Source organism: Myotis daubentonii, chromosome 2 (assembly GCF_963259705.1).
Source record: "Myotis daubentonii chromosome 2, mMyoDau2.1, whole genome shotgun sequence".
Taxonomy (NCBI): Eukaryota; Metazoa; Chordata; class Mammalia; order Chiroptera; family Vespertilionidae; genus Myotis; species Myotis daubentonii.
This window is the reverse complement of record NC_081841.1, coordinates 14,190,497-14,209,548: the sequence shown is the minus strand read 5'-3', so window position 1 is coordinate 14,209,548 and position 19,052 is coordinate 14,190,497. Positions and strand designations below refer to the sequence as shown.

Below are 19,052 nucleotides of genomic sequence, written 5' to 3'. Positions count from 1 at the left end.
TGGATGATACAATTCTTTTTATTTGGCAATAAATTCAGTATCTGGTAACATAAAATCAACATTCAGAATAAATAGCAAATACACATTCAGAATAAATAGTAGGTGAACCTAGTTTGCATTTGCTGTGCCTGCTATCGTACAGGCACAATTAGTCATTCTACTACATGATTAGAAAACAGTTTCCGACGTCAGGTGCAAGCCACAGTGCTGGGAGAGTGCAGAGGGCTGCTGTGGGCGGGCTCCCCGGAAGCAGACGGAGATTCACGTGCAGGGAGTTTACAGGGTGTGCTCTGGGGTCCACCCCCGGGGAGGGGAGGGAGGTGAAGGAAGGAGCTGCTCAGAGGAGGGGTGTGACCTCGCCCACCTGAGACAGGGCTTCTCAGCAGGGCCGACAGCTGCTTTACACCCAGCGGTGGGGGGACTCGGTCCTGAAGGGCTACGTGGGAAGCCATGCCATCCCCCAAGACAAGCACAGTCACAAACCACTGCAAGAAGAGGTACATTCAACTAGCGCTCGTGCCCGACCGGCAGCTCAGAAACTTCACCCCAGGCATGTACTATACCTGTTACACACCACGAGGCCGAGTGCTGGGAACACGGTATGTCACCACTGGCCACAGAAGTAAATATGCCCTCGCCAGCTCCTAGGGGAACGGGGCGCACGTCCCTGCTGCCTGTTCCACTACCGGGCTGTTCGTCTGCACGCTTTCCGAGTTGGAGCAGGGCTTGGGAACTACGGCCCGAGGGCCAAGGCAGCCGGCAGCTGATTTTATAAGCCACGTTGTAATAGGACAGAGCTGTGTCCATTCCTGGAGTAACGGCAACAGAAATGGCCCGCAAAGCTGACCCGCATCAACGAACCTTCACTCCCTTTCCTTCCCTTAACCCACTAGGGCAGTGGTTCTCAACCTCGGCTGCACATAGAATCACCTGGGAATCTTTTTAAAATCCTGATGTCTGGGCCTCGTCCTCCGGAAATTCTGTTTCTTTGTTATGGGGTGGGGCCACAACATTAGTAACAAAGAAACAGAATTTCCGGAGGACAAGGCCCAGACATCAGGATTTTAAAAAGATTCCCAGGTGATTCTAATGTGCAGCCAAGGTTGAGAACCACTGCCCTAGGGCAGTGGTCAGCAAACTGCGGCTCTCGAGCCACATGCGGCTCTTTGGCCCCTTGAGTGTGGCCACGAAGTTTCAATCGCACTGTACGTGCGCGCCCGCATGTGGTATTTTGTGGAAGAGCCGCACTCAAGGGGCCGCGGTTTGCCGACCACTGCACTAGGGTGTTAGAGGTTAGCTGGCCTTGGAGCTAGGCTCCCAAACGCTAAGGAAAATAAAGGAGAAAAGAAGGAAATCAGGACACAAGGAAACTGGTAAGAGGGCAAAACACAGGCTCCCCAGTAGGTGAATAGGGCAATCAAGGGCCGCTGCCTCTGGCCAGCCTCAGAGCATTCTAGACGAGGGCCCCCCAGTGGGTCTTTCGCAGCAAAGGAGCGCTGGGCACAGTGGAGCTCAATGCGATACTGAGCACGGCTCTCGACTGTCAAGGGCCTTTGGGGAGGAAGAGAGAGGAAAAGCCATTTAGTTCATCCAAAGCTAAATTAGGAGGAGGAAAGATTACTTTCCATTTCTCCTCCGCAATAAGGAAGAGGGCCGATGCAGTCAAAGCAAAAACTAGTAATTTACTCAGAGACAGCCCGAGTCAGTAACAGGTGGTTTATGTTCCCAGCACTAATGGCCACCGCAGGAGATGAAGCTGAAGAGCATGAGAGAGAGAGAGAGACAGACAGACAGACAGACAGACAGACAGACACACTATGTTAGGAGGAAAGTGGGAGCTCTGAGCCAAACTCCTAAAATACTTTAAAAGCTTGGTTTCCTTATAGAAGCAACTCTGGAAAAGCAACTGCAGGTCCCCGCCAGGGCCCCGCCAGGGCGACCTGCTGCGGTTCCATGCGCCCGCGTTCAGCTGGCATGGGCTGCCCCTGGACTATGACTTTTGTGCACATCATTCTTAGAAAATCAGTCTAACCCATGCTGCACGTGAGAATATTGTTTAAAGGTGCAAGCTAATTTTATTCTGTTCGCTTTCCAAATTGCTACTTTTGAAGGGTGGAAAGCAGACTCACTTCCCTTGGACCAACAGGCTTTCACCAGTGTGAGCCCCAGAGAACAAAATGGAAAGGACAGAACCCCGTGCGGTGTGCCCAGGCCCGGCTGCGTCATGACAACAGCTGAGCGCAGACCAGGAGGCTGCCCCGGTCCTTCACGTGGCGACGGCTGGCCTACCCCTGCTGCTGGCCTGGGAGTGCCCAGGTCTGCCAGGCACATGCTCGGGGGCCCTGCTGAGACAGATGCCAGGCCTCCGCCACGTGGCAGATCTCAGCACGGCCATGTTTGATGCCCCACAGACCGAAACCTTAATTGGTAATCAATTGTGACACTCATAATTCATACCCAGAAAATGTGTGTCTCCCCTGAGGCTCGGCTCACCCAACCTAGACATCCATGAAAGCAGGATTTAAAACAAGTCTACTTCATTCTTGAGTAAACAAACACCCTGTGACTGGCACTAGGAGACATCCAATGAACACCTGATTGGATAAACACTAAGAGATTTTTAAAAACAGTAATAACTACTTCCTCACCCGGCTTCCCCGAAGTGAAGCCGAAAGCACCAGCATGCCCTTCGAGGCCCCCACACGAGCAGCTCCGGGCCTCCACCTGCACCCCCAAATGCCAGTCAACTCTGATGCTAAAAGCACCTGGGAGCTAACAAACAGTAAACAAAAGGCCTACCCCACCCCCCAAAAGAAAGAGACCACTGTGTTTATGATAAAATCTAACCGGAAAAAAGGGGCCTTAACTGACAGGCCTCCTGGGTCTACAGGGTCACCGTCGCTATCATAAATACACGGAAATGCCCAGGAAAATCGCAAGCAGCATTGCCAAGCACACTCCAGAGCGCCTTCACTCCCTGCATTCTGGCAGGGAGCTGTGGCATGCCAAGCCACTCATTGCCATAAAAATGCTCAGTTAGCAACACTCTCCGCAAGCCCCTCCCTGCACCTGCCAGGCATCAAGTTTAAAACGTCTGTCACGTGCATTGTCCTTAGAAAGACGTGAGAAATACTCAGTTACCTAAGTCATTTCCAACCCCCTTTCTCTTAGTTTCAATGCCCTTTATGCTCTCCCACCTTAAATACAGGCGCCTAAAGAACGCCCCCCCCCCAAGTCCCACAATAGCACACACACACACACACACACACACATACACACACAAACAAACACACGCACGCACGCGTGCGGCAGGAAAGGAAGAAAGCTAAGGGGAGCAGAGGGTGGAGCCAGCCAGGCGGTGAGGCCACCGCTCCCACTTCCCCGATAATCCGGGGGGAGGCAGCCTGTCTGTTGCCTCCAGGAAGGGATGGCTTCTGATAATGCCTACATTTTAGCCACACAACCCAGGGAGGGGAACGGCATTTCACTGCAAGGACTTTGTTTTTTTTGTTTTGTTTTTCTGTCCTCCAATGAGCACATCAAACCAACAGTCGGGTGGCATTTTCAGGGGACCCACCCCCAAGCGTTGGCTCTGAGCGCTTGTTGCTCACAGCCTTATCCCACAGGCTGTTCTGCCAGCTGGACATGTGACCAGGCGCCCTCTCTCCTTCTCCGGGGAAAGGAGCGAGCCCCCCCATCACCTGTGGCGCCCGTCCTTCCCCAGGATGGGGTGGGGCACAGGAAGCGAGACTGAGGACCATCCAGGGCGAAGGACTGGGACCTTCCCTTGCTCTTTCTCTTTTCTTCCCACTGATGCACCGGAACGCCCAAGCCCTGGGACCAAACGGCTGGGGGGTCCCGCTGTTTGGGGGTCATCTCCGCCGCTCACTGCGTGTTATGCTGCTACAGAGCTCACTGCACCGTCCGCTTTCTGGGAGCAGTGTCGCTGCACACCACGGCGCCCTTCATTCCGATGCACCATGAACGCTCCCTGTTTCCCAGGGAGGAGGCAGGAGTTTCCGCTGCTGGAATACGGAGGCAGCATCAGGAAGTCTCCCCGGGCCCAGGAAAGCCGACACCAGTAGCAGCACCTCGGTCAACGAGAGGACTGATCAGTTCCCGTGAAGCCTGCCACTCAGCCCGAGGAGAGCAGGAAGGCGGGACCGGTACGCACTGGCTTCCGTCTCAACCACCTGGGGAGCATCCTCCAGAAGGTCCGAAATAAATTATATCAAGAGGCGATTCTGTGTCTTTTCCAAAAGCAACACTCCTATCCACACAAGGCCAGCCCGTGGTGTCCCCCGGGTCGGGGCCGGGGCTGTTTCTGGCCTTGTCCACAGGAGGGCACGGCTACTTGGCCTGGGCCGCCTGCAGGAGGGGCAGCCTGCAGGTGGGGGGCCCGTTCGCCCAGGCGGGAAGCTCGTGCTGCAGCGGAGTCCTCCTGGGGTAGAACGTGTGGCTGACGTCGTAGTTCAGCAGGCAGCTCAGGGACGCCATGTAGATGTCGGCAAACCGCGACAGGCGCCTCAGGAAGTAGGTGGGGTTCTGGTCTGTGCGGAACAAGCTTCCAAAGTGGGCGTTGAAGAAACTTTTGTTCATTTCTCTGAAGGAGCAAGAAAAGGGGGGTGCGGCGGACAATGATTCAGAGAAGGTTCAAGTTATTGAAACCAAAACAGTTTCATAGGGCTCATCTGGGAGGAAAACCGTCTGTCCACCCATCCACCCAAACGATGATCACACCTCCCCCTGGGACCCCCCCAGGAGCACTGTTTGAGGCTCCAGTGTTCATGTGTCTGCCCCTCCACACCTACACACCACACTCTCAGACAGAAAGAGAAAAGCAGGAACTGCTTCTAAAACTACACAGAGAGATGTGAATGTTCCAGTCTCCAAAATTCCCTCATCTACAGAATGGGATCAAGACCCCCCCTTTTTACAAGTTTACAGCAAAAACTGAGTAAGGTAAGAAAAATAGCTCTAGCTGGTTTGGCTCAGTGGATAGAGCGTCAGCCTGCGGACCAAAGGGTCCCAGGTTCGATTCCGGTCAAGGACACATACCTTGGTTGCAGGCTTCTCCCAGCCCAGGCCCTGGTCAGGGCGCATGCAGGAGGCAACCAATCGATGTGTTTCTCTCACACCGAAGTTTCTCTCTGTCTTTCCCTCTCTCTTCCACTCTCCCTAAAAAAAAAAAAAAATCAATGGAAAAATGTCCTCGGGTGAGGACTGAAAAAGAAAAGAAAAGAAAACCATACTGTAAACTTTGAAGTACTTCTGATTCTTGGGAAATGAAGAATTTTTGTGCAGTGATGCAAGTCAGTCTCCACCATCCCTTGCTCGGCTCCAAACACCTCACTACCTCCTGGAAGCCTAGCTCCGTGGTCGGCAAACTGCGGCTCGCGAGCCACATGTGGCTCTTTGGCCCCTTGAGTGTGGCTCCTCCTAAGCCTCAGGAGTACCCTAATGAAGTGAATAACAATGTACCTACCTATACAGTTTAAGTTTAAAAAATTTGGCTCTCAAAAGAAATTTCAATCGTTGTACTGTTGATATTTGGCTCTGTTGACTAATGAGTTTGCCGACCACTGGCTAGGTGATAAGCATTTTGCAAGGTTGTTCGCCCCACCCCAGGCTCTAAGCCCCTGCAGGTGGACACATGTGCATGTGCGTGTAAGTCAACACCCATCACACATTCACAGAATAAGCACACTATCTGATGGCTGGGACCCCCGGACACAGAATATTCCAGCAAAATGGCTAAATACCATTCGACTGTTAATCAGTTGCAGAAACAGCAAAAATAATAATAATCATTTACACAACGGTGTGATAAAGGCCACTGGCTGGTCATAGCGGTCTGTCCTCAAATGGTGACAGAGGTTGATAACCTAAAAGCAGAAAATTGACTCAACTAGGTCTGTGGGTGGAGTGACATAAATATTTAAACTTTTACTTAAAAAAATCTCAATGAGCCCTAGCCAGTTTGGCTCAGTGGAAAGAGCGTTGGCCTGCAGACTGAGGGGTCCCAGGCTCGATCCCATCAAGGGCATCTGCCTGGTTGCAGGCTCCAGGCGGGGGGCGTGCAGAAGGCAGCTGATCGATGATTCTCTCTCATCATTGATGTTTCTTTCTCTCTCTCCTTTTCCCTTCCTCTCTGAAATCAATAAAAATATATACCTATTTTTAAAATCTTACTGAGATATAAAGTTGTTAGAAACTCGAAATCAAAGCAAAAATCTCTGGCGGATGAAATGGTTCCTTTATCTAATAATCAGGTCCCTGGAGTGCAGGGAACGAGGGGCCCAGAATCAAATCACAGAACTTGCCCATCACCCTCTCGCCCAACATTTTCCCACCAAAGTTAGAGTGATAATTAAATTCGAATACGCCAAGACCCTGAGAGGGATGAGTCAGTATAGCCAGGCCTCTGTAGCCCTGAGGGAGGGGCGCCTTCCAGCCTTAGAGACAGCTGCGCCCAGGGCAGGGGCAGCCACGCACAAGAGCAGAAGTGATCCTGTAACCAGTGTCCACACAGCACATCCTCTCAGGGAAGCAGAGCTGTCCAGGGGCCACTTGAATAACCACCCCCTTAAGACGCACACCCGCCAAACTTTTCGGGGAGCAGGCGGGCATTCACCGGTCAACACCACCACACTGAGTGCGGGCACATTCCTGAAACAGCCGTGGTTACGGATGAGCACCAGGGCTGGACAGGCCCCAGGAATTCACTGTGGTGCAGGGCCCGCCTCCAACACTGTCCCGGGAGCCACGCTGTGCGGCCAGCATCACCAACACGTGGGCCCCGGCTGCCCAAATGGGAAAGCCAAGCAGGCGGAGGTGGGAAGGCAGGCTCCTCCTCCCCTGGCCTTCACATCGGATGGGGCCTGGCAGGGAATGTGGAATCAAGATAGGCATGTCTTTTTAGGTGAGAGACGTAAGAGCACGTTTGTTTGGTTTTAAAAAAAGAAACAAACAAATGCAAGGGCAGGAGGTGTGCAGAGGTCACTGCTGCCTCAAGGAGCCGTCATGCATCCCTCACTGACAGCAGAGGGGTGGGTGGCTCTGGCCACAGGCGGTCAGTCATGCCTGGGAGCTAAAAAGGGCGTCTGGAAGTATGCCTGGGCCAGGGGTGTGCGTGTCAGGGTGGCGGACGCCCTATGTTCAGGACGGGGTGCTCTTACCTCATCTCCTTCCTCTCCCTTTTCCACTCCTGCAAAACCAGCTGGGACTCCGCATCTCTGTGCACCTGCAGGACACAAGCCAATTACTGAGAATGTTCTGGATGCAAATAAACTCAGTAGGTAATAAGAATTTTTAATGAGCAGCTTTCCTCGTGAACAAATTTTATTCAAGTCTGAGAGATGGGCACTTGCATGAAATAATACATTTCAGACTTCCCAGTTGCAACCCTCCCTGCTTTACCAAAATAGTTTTGAATGTCCAACAACAGAAACATGGTTTAACAAATGAAACTGGATATTATGAAGATATTAAACACGGCCTCTATTAAAGTAGATAATAAAGTATTGTTAAAGGTTATGTATAAACATGTGCATATGTAACTACATAAAGTCTATATGTATACTGTACATATGTGTATATTGTACATATATGTAATGTATCCATTACACATATTGTTTTTTAATCCTCCCCCAAGGATATTTTTTCCATGGTTTTTTGTTTTGTTTTGTTTTGTTTTGTTTTTTAGAGAAAGTGGAGAGGAGAAGGGGGAGAGAGAGTAACATCAATGTGAGACACATCAATTGGTTGCCTGCTGCACGCACCCCAACCAGGGCCAGGGATCAGCCTGCAACCGAGGTACATGCTCTTGACTGGGAATTGAACCCATGACCCTTCAGTCTGCAGGCTGACGGTCTAAACACTGAGCAAAACCAGCCAGGGCCATTACACATATGTGTTACCTATAGGAACATATACTTAATACATACTAACCTATCACATGATGTATATATTATACATATACATCAACATAAAAATGGCAGGTAAGTGGAAAGAACAGGTACATCCACTAATTGGAAGCACCTGAAAGTATGTGCATATATTAAGAAATTAACAAAAAAAATTTTAATTTATGCAAGGGTAGTAGAATTATAATTTGTTTTACACTGTCTTCCTTAATATTGTATTATCATTTAAAACGTTTAAGGGGAAAAAATGTTTTTGTAAAAGGCAAAAAGGTGTAGCACCTCAACCAGATGGGAAAGCAGAGAATTCTCTGGTTGGGCTGAAATAAGAGCAAAGGCACCAAGAACATGGCAACTGCCCACAATCAAACAATGGAATCTCACAAGTCTCTCTGAGAGGCTCCCGTGGCCGAACAGAAGGCTCAGCCAGAATCAGAGGCGCGTGTGACCGCAGGGGACAGGTGGCTCCCTGCCCTTCACAGTCACGGGGCAGCCTCAGGGCCCGGAGGAAAAGACCAAACAAACCATCTGCCTCTGACGTGGGAGCCAAGGCCCTTCTGTTTACCACGTCTGCCCAGCTCACCAGCTTGGCCAACAGGCATGCGCTCAGGGTCTCTGCCACTCAGATAAAACCCTGAGCTTGCAATTTGGGTTTCTTGCCCAACACCACTGCCTACACCAGCAGGCAGCAGCTACACCGAATGACCACTGGCCGTGTCACTGGAGACCGGACGGCTGGCCCGGCACTTCTGGGGGTGTTGATGGTTTTGTGAGCATAGTTTAAATAGCTTTGGACATTTCAATTAACAAATTACTCACTATAGAATTTAAACTCTACAATGTATGTGACTAGATAAAAAAATCTGTAGAGTGTCACAAGTAATTTAGACATATATATGTATATACACATGCATATATATACATATATGTATATATACACATGTACTCTTGTGCATATATACCCATATGTATACATACACATGCATATTACTGTATGACCCTTGCACAAACTTGAGGCTACATTAACCCAGAATCGATGCCTTTTGTTTTTAGAAAATCATCTCACGGACAAGCACGGGCAGGAAACAGAACGAGTCCTTGTCAGAGAAGAGTCGAGAACCAAGGGAGCCAGAGCACGTGGAAGCAAGACCAGGCAGTGCGGGCCCCGTGCTCTGCAGTGTGGGCACCCTGGAGTGCGGGCCTGGTCTGCCACCCCTCGCAGCTCTGCCTGAGCTCACACAGGCTGCCAGCTGGGCCAGGCAAGACAGTTCCCTGGCCATTTCCAAAGCGGGCTGGCAGGCCGTGGGCAGAGGCTGCGAGTGCGTTAGCCAAGAGAGCGGCATCCGTGCCCCTTATCCTGAGTCGGCCCTCACGCTGAGAGGGCTGAAGGCCTGGTCAGCGGAACCAAGCGAGAAAGCAAGGTGCCTCATGAGCTTGGAAAAGGGGTCACAGCTGCCACAGAGGGACATCTTCACAGGCCAGGAAATCACCACAAAAAAACAACAAAATTGAATATGTGACTTATGGGAAGAAAAACCCACCACTGCTCTCTAGTGAGCCAGCCAATTGTAGGTATTATCTTCAAAAGCAAGTGGAGACTGCACCCAGGGGCCCTGACTCTTGCTTGGAGACTTTCCAGGAAGCTGTGGTGCCTAGCCTGAGTGTTCATTCCACAGGACCCTTCATTTTACAGAAGGGGAAACTGAGGCCCAGACGGAGAAGACCACTGCAGGCTAATGGCAGAAGCAGGACTAGACCCAAATGAAGGCAGAGGCTCTTGAATCCCACCCGCACAGGACATCTCCCTAAGGGGCTGCGGTGGGAGTGAGGCCATGGGAATTCCAGACAGAAGAATGTAAATGAAGGCCTTTTTCTCCAAATGGCTTTGGGGGTGTTGAGAAAGGTCTCTTCAGGGAAATTGGCAAAACTCTTAGGGGCAAAATAATCCCCGTAATTATTCTGCAGGATGATTTATGCCTCATACTTTGTAACCACAATTAAATAGAGAATATCTAACACTGGCCAGTGCACTAACTTCAGGCTTACAGAAAAAGGAGGAGAGAAAGAAATCTCAAACCTGCATTCGCTCCAGTAACCCGGTCAGCGTCTGCAGCCAGGTCATGGTCTGGATGTACTGTTCCGTGTTCATGATTCTGAGCTCAGACCGTAACTCTGGGATGATGGCACCAGTCCGCCAGCCATGCTTCAGGGTCAAGTCCTGCTCACAAAGATCACAGAGAGTCAACATTAATCTCAATGGACTTTAAGTCATTGCATGACCTGTCTCAGACACAACAGGCACTCATTGAATTACTTTTTAATTGTAATGGTTAGTTATTAACCAAGCCGAATTCAATGAATTACATGCCATTAAACCCAAGTTAGCCTAGGGCTTTGATCATTTCACCCCAAGAAAATTTGTTCTGGAAATAACTGCTGTAAGTCACAGCCCTTGCAGACACTCAGGTCTGGAATCATTATCCACGGCCTGTAAAACAACCATTAGGTCAGGGGCAGAAAGAGGATGGACCACGATACTATTCATCCACAGACGGCAGGGAACACCCACTGGGCGCCAGGCCTCGCGGGTCATGGGGAACCGTGGAATATCAGACTTGGAATGATCACACAACATGCACACACATGATCACAGTTTTCATTCCAATATTATAACCCTGTGAGCTGACAATAGGCCAAGCGACCTGATGTCAGTTATGTCCCAGAAAATCTAAGATACGCAATCGCTGTACTAAAAGGTCATTCATTTTCTCATTTGGCAAATATTTATCAAGTCCTATTTGCCAGGCCCATTTCTACAAACTGAGGATAAAACAATAAACAAAACTGACACATCCCTGCCCTCATGGGAAATACAACTGACAAATAAGCAAGTAAATGCACAAAGCCAAGTGGTCTTAACAAATTTTAAAAGGTTGAAATCGTTAAAAAAAAAAAAAAAAAAAAGCACTCAACAGCAGAAGAAAGAACTGGAAAATTCACAGCTATGTGGAAACTGAGCAACACTCTTAATGGGTCAAAGAAGAGATCACAAGGGAGATTAGAAAATACCTCGAGGCAAATCAAAATGCAAACACAACACACCCAGACCTACAGGTGCCGCAAAAGCCGTGCGGAGGATGAGATCTAGAGCTATAAACACCGACACTAAAGAAGGCCTCAAATCACCTAACTTTGTATCTTAGGGAGCTAGAAAAAGTAAACTAAAAGTTAGCAGAAGGAAAGAATAAAGATTACATCAGAAATAGAAGACAAAACAAAAAAAATCAACAAAACCAAGAGTTGGTTCTTCAAAAAGATCAACAAAATTGACAAACCTTTAGCATAACTAAGAAAAAAGAGAGGAACTCAACTTAGTAAAATCAGAAATTTAAGTGGTGCCATTAATACCGATGCTACAGAAATAAACAGGTTTAAAAACCTGTATGCCATCACCTTCTGGATAACCTAGATCCATGGTCAGCAAACCGCGGCTCGCGAGCCACATGCGGCTCTTTGGCCCCTTGGGTGTGGCTCTTCCACAAAATACGATTGAAACTTCGTGGCCCATGCGCAGAAGTGGGTATTTTGTGGAAGAGCCGGTATTTTGTGGAAGAGCCACACTCAAGGGGCCAAAGAGCCGCATGTGGCTCGCGAGCCACAGTTTGCCGAGCCGCAGTTTGCGGACCACTGACCTAGATGAACGGACATTCCTAGAGACACACACCTGCGAAGACTGAATCACTAGGCAACGGGAAATCTGACAGACCTCTAACTAGTAAGGAGATTGGATTAGTAGTCCAAACACTTCCAACCAAGCCAAGCCCAGAACCAGATGGCTTCCCTGGTGAATTCTACCAAACACTGAAAGAGGAGTTAGCATCAATCCCTCTCAAACTCTTCCCACAATCAAAGAGGAGGGGGTCCTTCCTAACTCACTCTGAGGTCAGCACTCCCGATAGCAAATTCTAGTGTGGAAAGCTGGTTAAAACACAGATGGCCAGGCGCCCCCCCAGAGTTGCTAACTCCGTAGGTCTGGGGCGAGGCTGAGAATCTGCATTTCTTACAAGGTCCCAGCGGTGCTCATGCCACAAGACCACACCCAGACGTGTGTGTGTGTGTGTGTGTGTGTGTGAGAGAGAGAGAGAGAGAGAGAGAGAGAGAGAGAGAGAGAGAGAGAGAGACTGACTGACTTCACAGGGCCACGTACCACATGACCTAAGGGCAGTACACAGCATCTCATCAGGCCGAAGACCCCACCTAGCAAGAGGCAAGCACCCACGGTGATGCCACGTCCCGTGGCTAGACATTCTGGGAGTGCCGACATCCTGATAGCGACACTTTATATTTCTAGTTTATGAAGCACTGTTATATACATTATCTTATTTCACACTTTTTACAAATGAGGACATCAGAGCTTGAGGGAAATGTTCAAGGTCACACAGCTAGTAAACAGTAGAACTGGGGTAAAAACTACGGTCTTCTAATCTGAGCCCATGGTTCCTTCCACTAGACCTCTATCCATAGACAGACGGGACGACAAAGGTGTGCACAGGAGTCACCTGGGGAGATTTCACTACACACAGGCTCTGGGACCGACCCGTCTAGCTCCGATGACATATTGTTCCAACTACAGGTTCAAGCATAATTCAAGGCCTGCAATCCCCTCTAGTCACTCCAATGGCATGAAAAGCCTCGTTTTCACTTAAGGGCTGTTTCTGGGAAAAGTGAGTTTTTAACGCATCCAAAGCGACAGGCTGGCAACGGAGCCCTGACTGATGCCTCAAGCCTTTATGCTGCAGTTGTGTGGTTCTGACGCATTGATAAATTGAAAAGAAAAGAGCACTGGCATTTATTTCTTACCATTACTTAAATGGAAAGATTTTCTGATTAAACTGAGTCAACTGCTAACTTCCATCATTTCCCCCCCAAAAAATGTGTCTTTTTCATGACTGATCCATCCTGTTCTATAAAATATAAGGCATTAAAAATGTGACCTACTCCTCACTTTATGAAAGCATAAAAATGGTCTTAACCAAAAGGGAAATTCCTTAGTAAGTGGGACTAACACGTCTATCCCCCAGTGAAGAAATAGAAAAAAAAAAAGGCTCCTCTCACCGCCAGGTCACTGTATATATGGTCACCAAAATATAACACTTTGGATCCTCTCCATCCAGTAAGCTTCAAAAATTCATATAAATTGCCCTGCAATAAGGAAAATACAGATATTATCTCCTGTGGCAGATAGAAGCTCTTATATAACCCATGGCCCAAAATACCTATTTTTTTTTAAACTTCAAAAACATTATTTTGCTTTTATGACTTATTTTAAATAACAAAATATAAAGACAAAAACATCTTAGTGTGAAACTTTTCAGGCCTTTCTTCAACGTCAGATGTACTTTTCAAAAAGGGTTCATATTGTATATGCCTCTTTGTGACAATCTGTTCACACTTAGCAGGCTATGGCTGTATTCCCAGGTAAAATATTAACCTGCCATGTAATTCCATTCCTGAGAAGTACCATAATCCATTTTACAAATTCCCTGTTATCATTTACTTTGTTATCTATTCTGTAAGTAATTTCATTCTTATAGTAGGGTTTTATTTACATCTTACTTAATCATTCTCTTGGGCTAACTTCCTAGAAGTAGAATGGCTTTTCAAAGCTAAGTTTTCAAGGCCTACATATACTTAATGCCAAGGTTGTTCTAAACCCACCAGGAATGTATCAATACATAAAAAAAAAAAAAAACTTACTTCAGTAACACAATAATAGTCAGCAAGTCATTTATTCAAATATTTGCAAGCCTTATATAATATCAAAATATATTAAAACTGTAGATTAAGACATAGCTTGTCACGAAATAATTACTAATTTTGGCAAATAATGTGCCATGTGATTAAGTCCTTCTTATGGAGACATTTCCAAGCTTTGCTACCGATATCTTAATTGTTATTTACTATGAAAAGTAATGCCTTCCATTTCGTTTTAAGAAACTGTTCAATTCTGAGTTGATGCAGATACTGACTTAAGCTTAAATTCTGCCACCAAGTCATAAACAGTCCACCGGGCAGAGCACTGAGCACTGCCAGCCCCGAGTGAGCCTCGTGAACTGTCATCATTACTGACCACGCGCAGCCAAGCAGCCGAAGGGAGAAACTGGTCGTGAGGTACCTGCTTGTAAATCTGGCCCTTCTGCAACTTGTAGATTTTATCCCAGAGTAAGACACCTTTCTCATTCACCTTTCGGAAAGGTCTAAGAACAGAAACGGGAGTCGTTATGAGGGTGGTGGTTGTGCAGGCCGCCTGCTGTGTGAAACACCACATGGTTACCCACTGGGAACAGAAGGGGGCTGCCCGAACCTGAGAAATCCCTGAAAACAACTCCGGCATTCCCCCTCCCAGGGCAAGGTCTCCCAAACTGTGGCTCCACCTCCACCACCCATGCCCCATCCCTGGGTCCAAGGACTTGTAATAGAGAAAGAACCCCAGGATCAGATATACAATGGCTCCCGTTCCCAAGACTACTGGGGCAGAAAGACACTCTATAAGTCTTGGTAGAAATTTACTCCACCTGATGCAAAACCTGTGTTGCAGAGTTTTGCAAAATCCAACTGCAATTTTAAAGGTACCGTTTGCGGCTCATAAGAGCTCCCCACCAGGTGGTTTGTTGCCGCTGTTTTGTTATACTTCACAATGCATCTGCATCGAGAGATCTAAGATACCCTGTGAGAGTCAGTTTGCATTTTTCATTGTTATCAGTCAATTTCTGAAAGCCTGACCAAGAGGACTGAAGCAGCCCGAGTTGAACTGAGATCCATTTTGATTTGTGTAAGATGTCTGCTCTGCACAAATCTCGCTCTCCTCACAAGCACTTGCTAGATGACTTTAAAATCAAAGGTGTTGACGGCAGATGCTTGTGATTTCCAACTGGATTTCACCAAGACACGCTCCATCGCTCCATCATAAGCATTCACAGCAGCAAATGAGGAAAACCTAGTCCCCTGGAGAGGCAGGCACTCACCTCCGCTTATCGTTAAAGAAGCTCGGCTTCTCGGCCTGCACGATGACCACGTCAAACAGGTCCCGCCAGTCCTTTCCAACGATATAGCTCATCCCTTTGTCCCTAAACAACACGCCGGCCACGTTAGTCTAGCACTGACGGGGTTAACTGTTTTTGCAACTTTTTCTTGCAAACTTCCACTGTGACATGCAATCCAAGAAGTGAGGCGGAAGCCAGCCAGGAAACTCAGGACTTACACAAAGCTGCTGGGGCTGTTGGTGATGAGGAACATCTTCTTGCCGTGGTCAGCCAGTTTGGCCAGCACCGCGCGGGTCTGCTCGGCGTAGCAGATGTACTTATCTAAGAGCAAGGGGAAAATGCACACACAGATTCAGCGCGAGGCCCACTCAGTCTGCCAGTGCTTGCTGAATGGGGCCTGCGGGCCGGCGCTGTCCAGGGCACGTGGGGGAAGAGAAAGCGGTTTTACGGGAGCCTGGGTCAGGGTGATCTATCAGTGTCCGGTGCATCAGTAGCCAAGACCCCCGCCTCCTCGGTGTAAGGGGAAAAAACAGAGGGACTGCAGCTGCCAGCGCCTCTCCTTCTGAGTCAGGATTATGTCAAGTTGTTAAGCAAAAAGGAGGGAGACGGCTGAGAGGTGGGGATGCAGGCCCTTGCCCGGCACTCAGCAAGGCGCTACAGTCTGCTCAGCACCTGCAGTGAAAGTATGATGCCTGCAGCGGGCCATGGGGGAGGGGCAGCCTGGACCGACTTCGTGGCAATGCCAAGCACGTACCAATGTCTGCTTCGACGGCTCGGTACATGATTCCTTTGATGTGCACATCTCGAATTGCATCCTGTCAAAAGATACGTTTTTAATCCGTGAGCGTACTGGCCTGAGTAGTAATACAAGTGAAATGGCACTCTGTCGTGAGGAGCCTGCAATCCAAGCACTAAATGAAATCTAAATCTTGGCCCATTTGTCAGAGGTGGCCCCTGTGGGGAAAACGTAAGTTTCCATGGTGATAGTGGCAGTTCTCAATGCAATCTGCTAGAGGGTCACTGGGAGCAGATAATTTGTGTGGATAATTCTGGAAAAAAAAAAAAAGCCTCACATGATATACCATAATTTATATGCAGGATCGTGAACAAATGATTCCAGGTCATCCGGGCAAAGGGCATTATTGTTCTTTTCATCTCTGCACCCTCCCCAGACCCCAATAGCAGGTTCAGTCATTTAGGAAAGAGGCAGAGACAACAAGAGAATGGACCTGCCTCTCTTCAGTGCTACCAATGAGGGAGAACTGCCAGTGGGGATGCTGACTCCGGCAGAGATGTGGTCCAGCCTTCGGACATGAGGAGGAGGAAGCAGCTAACCCTTTGGCAGGCCCAGGAGTGTGGCAGCCTGATGCCTGGCAGGTGTCAGAGCACAGCCCCACTCTCCGGTGGCACCGAGAAGGTCCTCTACACAGGTGGCACCTGGAAACTTTCAGAGCCGGTGACAGGGGACTGGACTGTGGACAAACTGGGCCGTAAGCCTTAGAAAATCGCAGATTTCTGTCAAGCGTGAGCACTCTGGGCTGTAAATTCAACCTCGATCCCTTTCCAGTAAGGCTCATTTTGCCATCACGTCGGCAGAAGGCAATGGCTAAGAGCAAGCCAGAACCAAACTTCCCGGCTTAAAATCTAGACTCTACTATTTACTAGCTGTGTGACCATGGGCAAGTTACTCAACCTCTCTGTGCCTCAATTTATCTATAAAATGAGGGTGACAATAACAGTTCCTACTTCAAGGCATTATTCTGAGGGTTTAGTTAGTTAATGTGTGTAAAGCACTAAGAAGAACAGTGCCCAGAACACAGAAAACTCGGCATATGTGTTCACTGTTGGTGGTCGTCACACTAATAGTAAAAACTAAACTTTTAAATAAACATCTCTCCTCACGAGTGCAAGGGGTTATATAACTACAAGTGATTCTTAAAGATTCTTACAAATGAAGTATTTGTGTGCACGAAAAGGAAATTAGAAACTATTTAAATTCAGTTCACAGAACACCAGATTGATATTGAGAAACTATAATTCATCTTTTATCTGCCTAAAACCCAGGATTCAGGGCGGTCAAAATTTTAAATTAGTCATAAACATATAATAAAAAAATACTGTAGGAATGAATATGGACCTTTTAAAATACATATATTTCAATAAATATGTATTATATACAAATTATCTATATTAATAAAAGCATAATATGCTAATTAGACCAGGCATCCTTCTGGACGACCTTCCAGACAAACCTGGGACTGCAAGGGAAGCCCAGGTCCCAGGTGCCAGAGGGAAGCCAGTGCCGGCAGCCGGGGGAAGGAAGGCCTACTCTTGCACAAATTTTGTGCATTGGGCCTCTAGTATTTCATATAAATATATTTCTATCACATGCTTAGAAATATATAAGAAAACCAATTAAATAACATAAACATTTTTAAGTACTGAAAAAAGTCCAGTTTAAAGAATATTAAACATGTGACTGAATTAAAACATATAAATACAGAGTTATATAAATGAGGTGTGTATATGCATATAAATATTTATGTTGCTCTCTCTCCCCTTCCGAATAGATTTCCACAGCTGCTGCAGGGCCTCCAGGAGCCTGCATGGCACCTCCGTGTGCCAGAGACAATGGCGCCTCCTGTGGGCAGCTGCGTCCCTGGGCCACAGCCTGAGACTCAAATGCCAGTCTTTGTGTAGAGCCACCCAGCCGCTGGCCAGGCTCAGGGATGAGCCGGGTAGAGCTAGACCTCAGTCACCACTCACCCCTGTGGCCTCAGAAAGAATTAAGAAATCCAGGTAGCAATATGAGCACCTTCTTCTTTTAACAACAAATTTGACCGATTTCCAGTTCTCCTAACGAAACATCTTACAATTTTCAGGGACAAACCACAAATACAAGCGCTCCCAGGCAAAGGCTATGTCCGGCACCTAACCTACGCAGGAGCCTCAGGACTCTGCTAGTTCCGTGGAAAAGCGCCAGGGGTGGGAACCCGGGACCTCCCCCCGCCCACACAACCTTGACGTCTTTGTACAGGTGGACAGGCTCATAGTCAATGTTGTTCTTCAGAAAGTATTCGTTCACGCAGGACAGCAGGCTCATCTCGGGCAGGGAGAAGATGTCCATGAACTGCTTCATGGTGTTCCCGTGGGAGCTCTGCGGGCAGGGAGCGCAGTGAGAATCCGAGGCCCACACCCAGCCGGGCCAGACTCGGGCTTTCCTGAGGGCGGGGGCGGGGGGGGTGGGGGCTGGTCACCCTGATCCCTCTCCACGAGGAAAGCAAAACTCTAACCATACAGACTAAAAAAGGCTCACCTTGTTCCTCTCAGCCAGGCGGAGCTGACATCTCACTCTGAGCATAAGTGGCACATGCAAGGAAATTCCCCAAAGTCTAACCGCCCGCCCCTTTCACTCCCCTCTGTGCTGTGTCCAACTCCCAGCTCACAGTCCCGTCCAGCTCCGAGGAGAGCAGGGAGGTTCCACCCTTGGAAAGGCAGAAAAAGCCACTTGACTCTCCTGAGTTTGAGCACCTCCCAAGCCTATGTGTGAGCTTGAAAAAGAGCCTTTCTCTGAATGGCTGCCAACTTTTTTAACAGTTTCCCAGCTGGTGGGACATCGGCCATTGCACTTGGACAATGCAAGCAAGGCAACGCATCTAATAAGAAGCAAAAATGCAGGGGGCCACGAGAACCACGAAAGTTAGAAAAACAGAGGTTTCCCTTCAGGCACAGGGTGACCTGCTGCCCTCAGTCGCAGGGGAGGCAACAGCCGCTGCACCGACAGCCCCCAAGGACTTCATCCAGAACGTGGGGACACCTCGGGGGGGGGGGGGGGGGTGGCAAACAGGGGCAGGTACCAGGAAGGCGTAAGGAGCCTTGGTCAGGTAAGGAGAAAGGAGAATCACGAAAGAACCTACAGAGCCTGTTCCATACTAATCTCTCTCAAACCTCGGGTCTCTCAAAACACAATCCCAGCGTTGCTCGTCAGTTCCTATGAGCAGTCCCAGAGCCTAGGGATCCAAGCTCTCCATGTCCCAGGCCATGTTTTCAGGAGGAAAAAGACAGGCTGCTTTACCTAAATACAGCC

General features: G+C 48.5%; 1 protein-coding gene across 2 annotated transcripts in view; it reads right to left on the bottom strand.

The window, feature by feature from the left end:
• NT5DC3 (5'-nucleotidase domain containing 3) overlaps nt 1-19,052 on the bottom strand; it is a 47,149-nt gene continuing 28,097 nt past the window's right edge. The window contains exons 6-15 of one of the 2 annotated variants that reach the window (XM_059681819.1): nt 17,985-18,122; nt 15,720-15,780; nt 15,184-15,286; nt 14,948-15,049; nt 14,098-14,179; nt 13,038-13,124; nt 10,000-10,140; nt 7,179-7,243; nt 564-4,603; nt 1-531 (exon numbers count right to left, since the gene is read on the bottom strand). In XM_059681819.1, coding sequence (XP_059537802.1) covers nt 4,351-4,603; nt 7,179-7,243; nt 10,000-10,140; nt 13,038-13,124; nt 14,098-14,179; nt 14,948-15,049; nt 15,184-15,286; nt 15,720-15,780; nt 17,985-18,122 — 1,032 coding nt within the window. In that variant the 3' untranslated portion in view covers nt 1-531; nt 564-4,350. The remainder of the gene's footprint in view (nt 532-563; nt 4,604-7,178; nt 7,244-9,999; nt 10,141-13,037; nt 13,125-14,097; nt 14,180-14,947; nt 15,050-15,183; nt 15,287-15,719; nt 15,781-17,984; nt 18,123-19,052) is intronic. The other variant, XM_059681818.1, reaches the window with a different exon arrangement.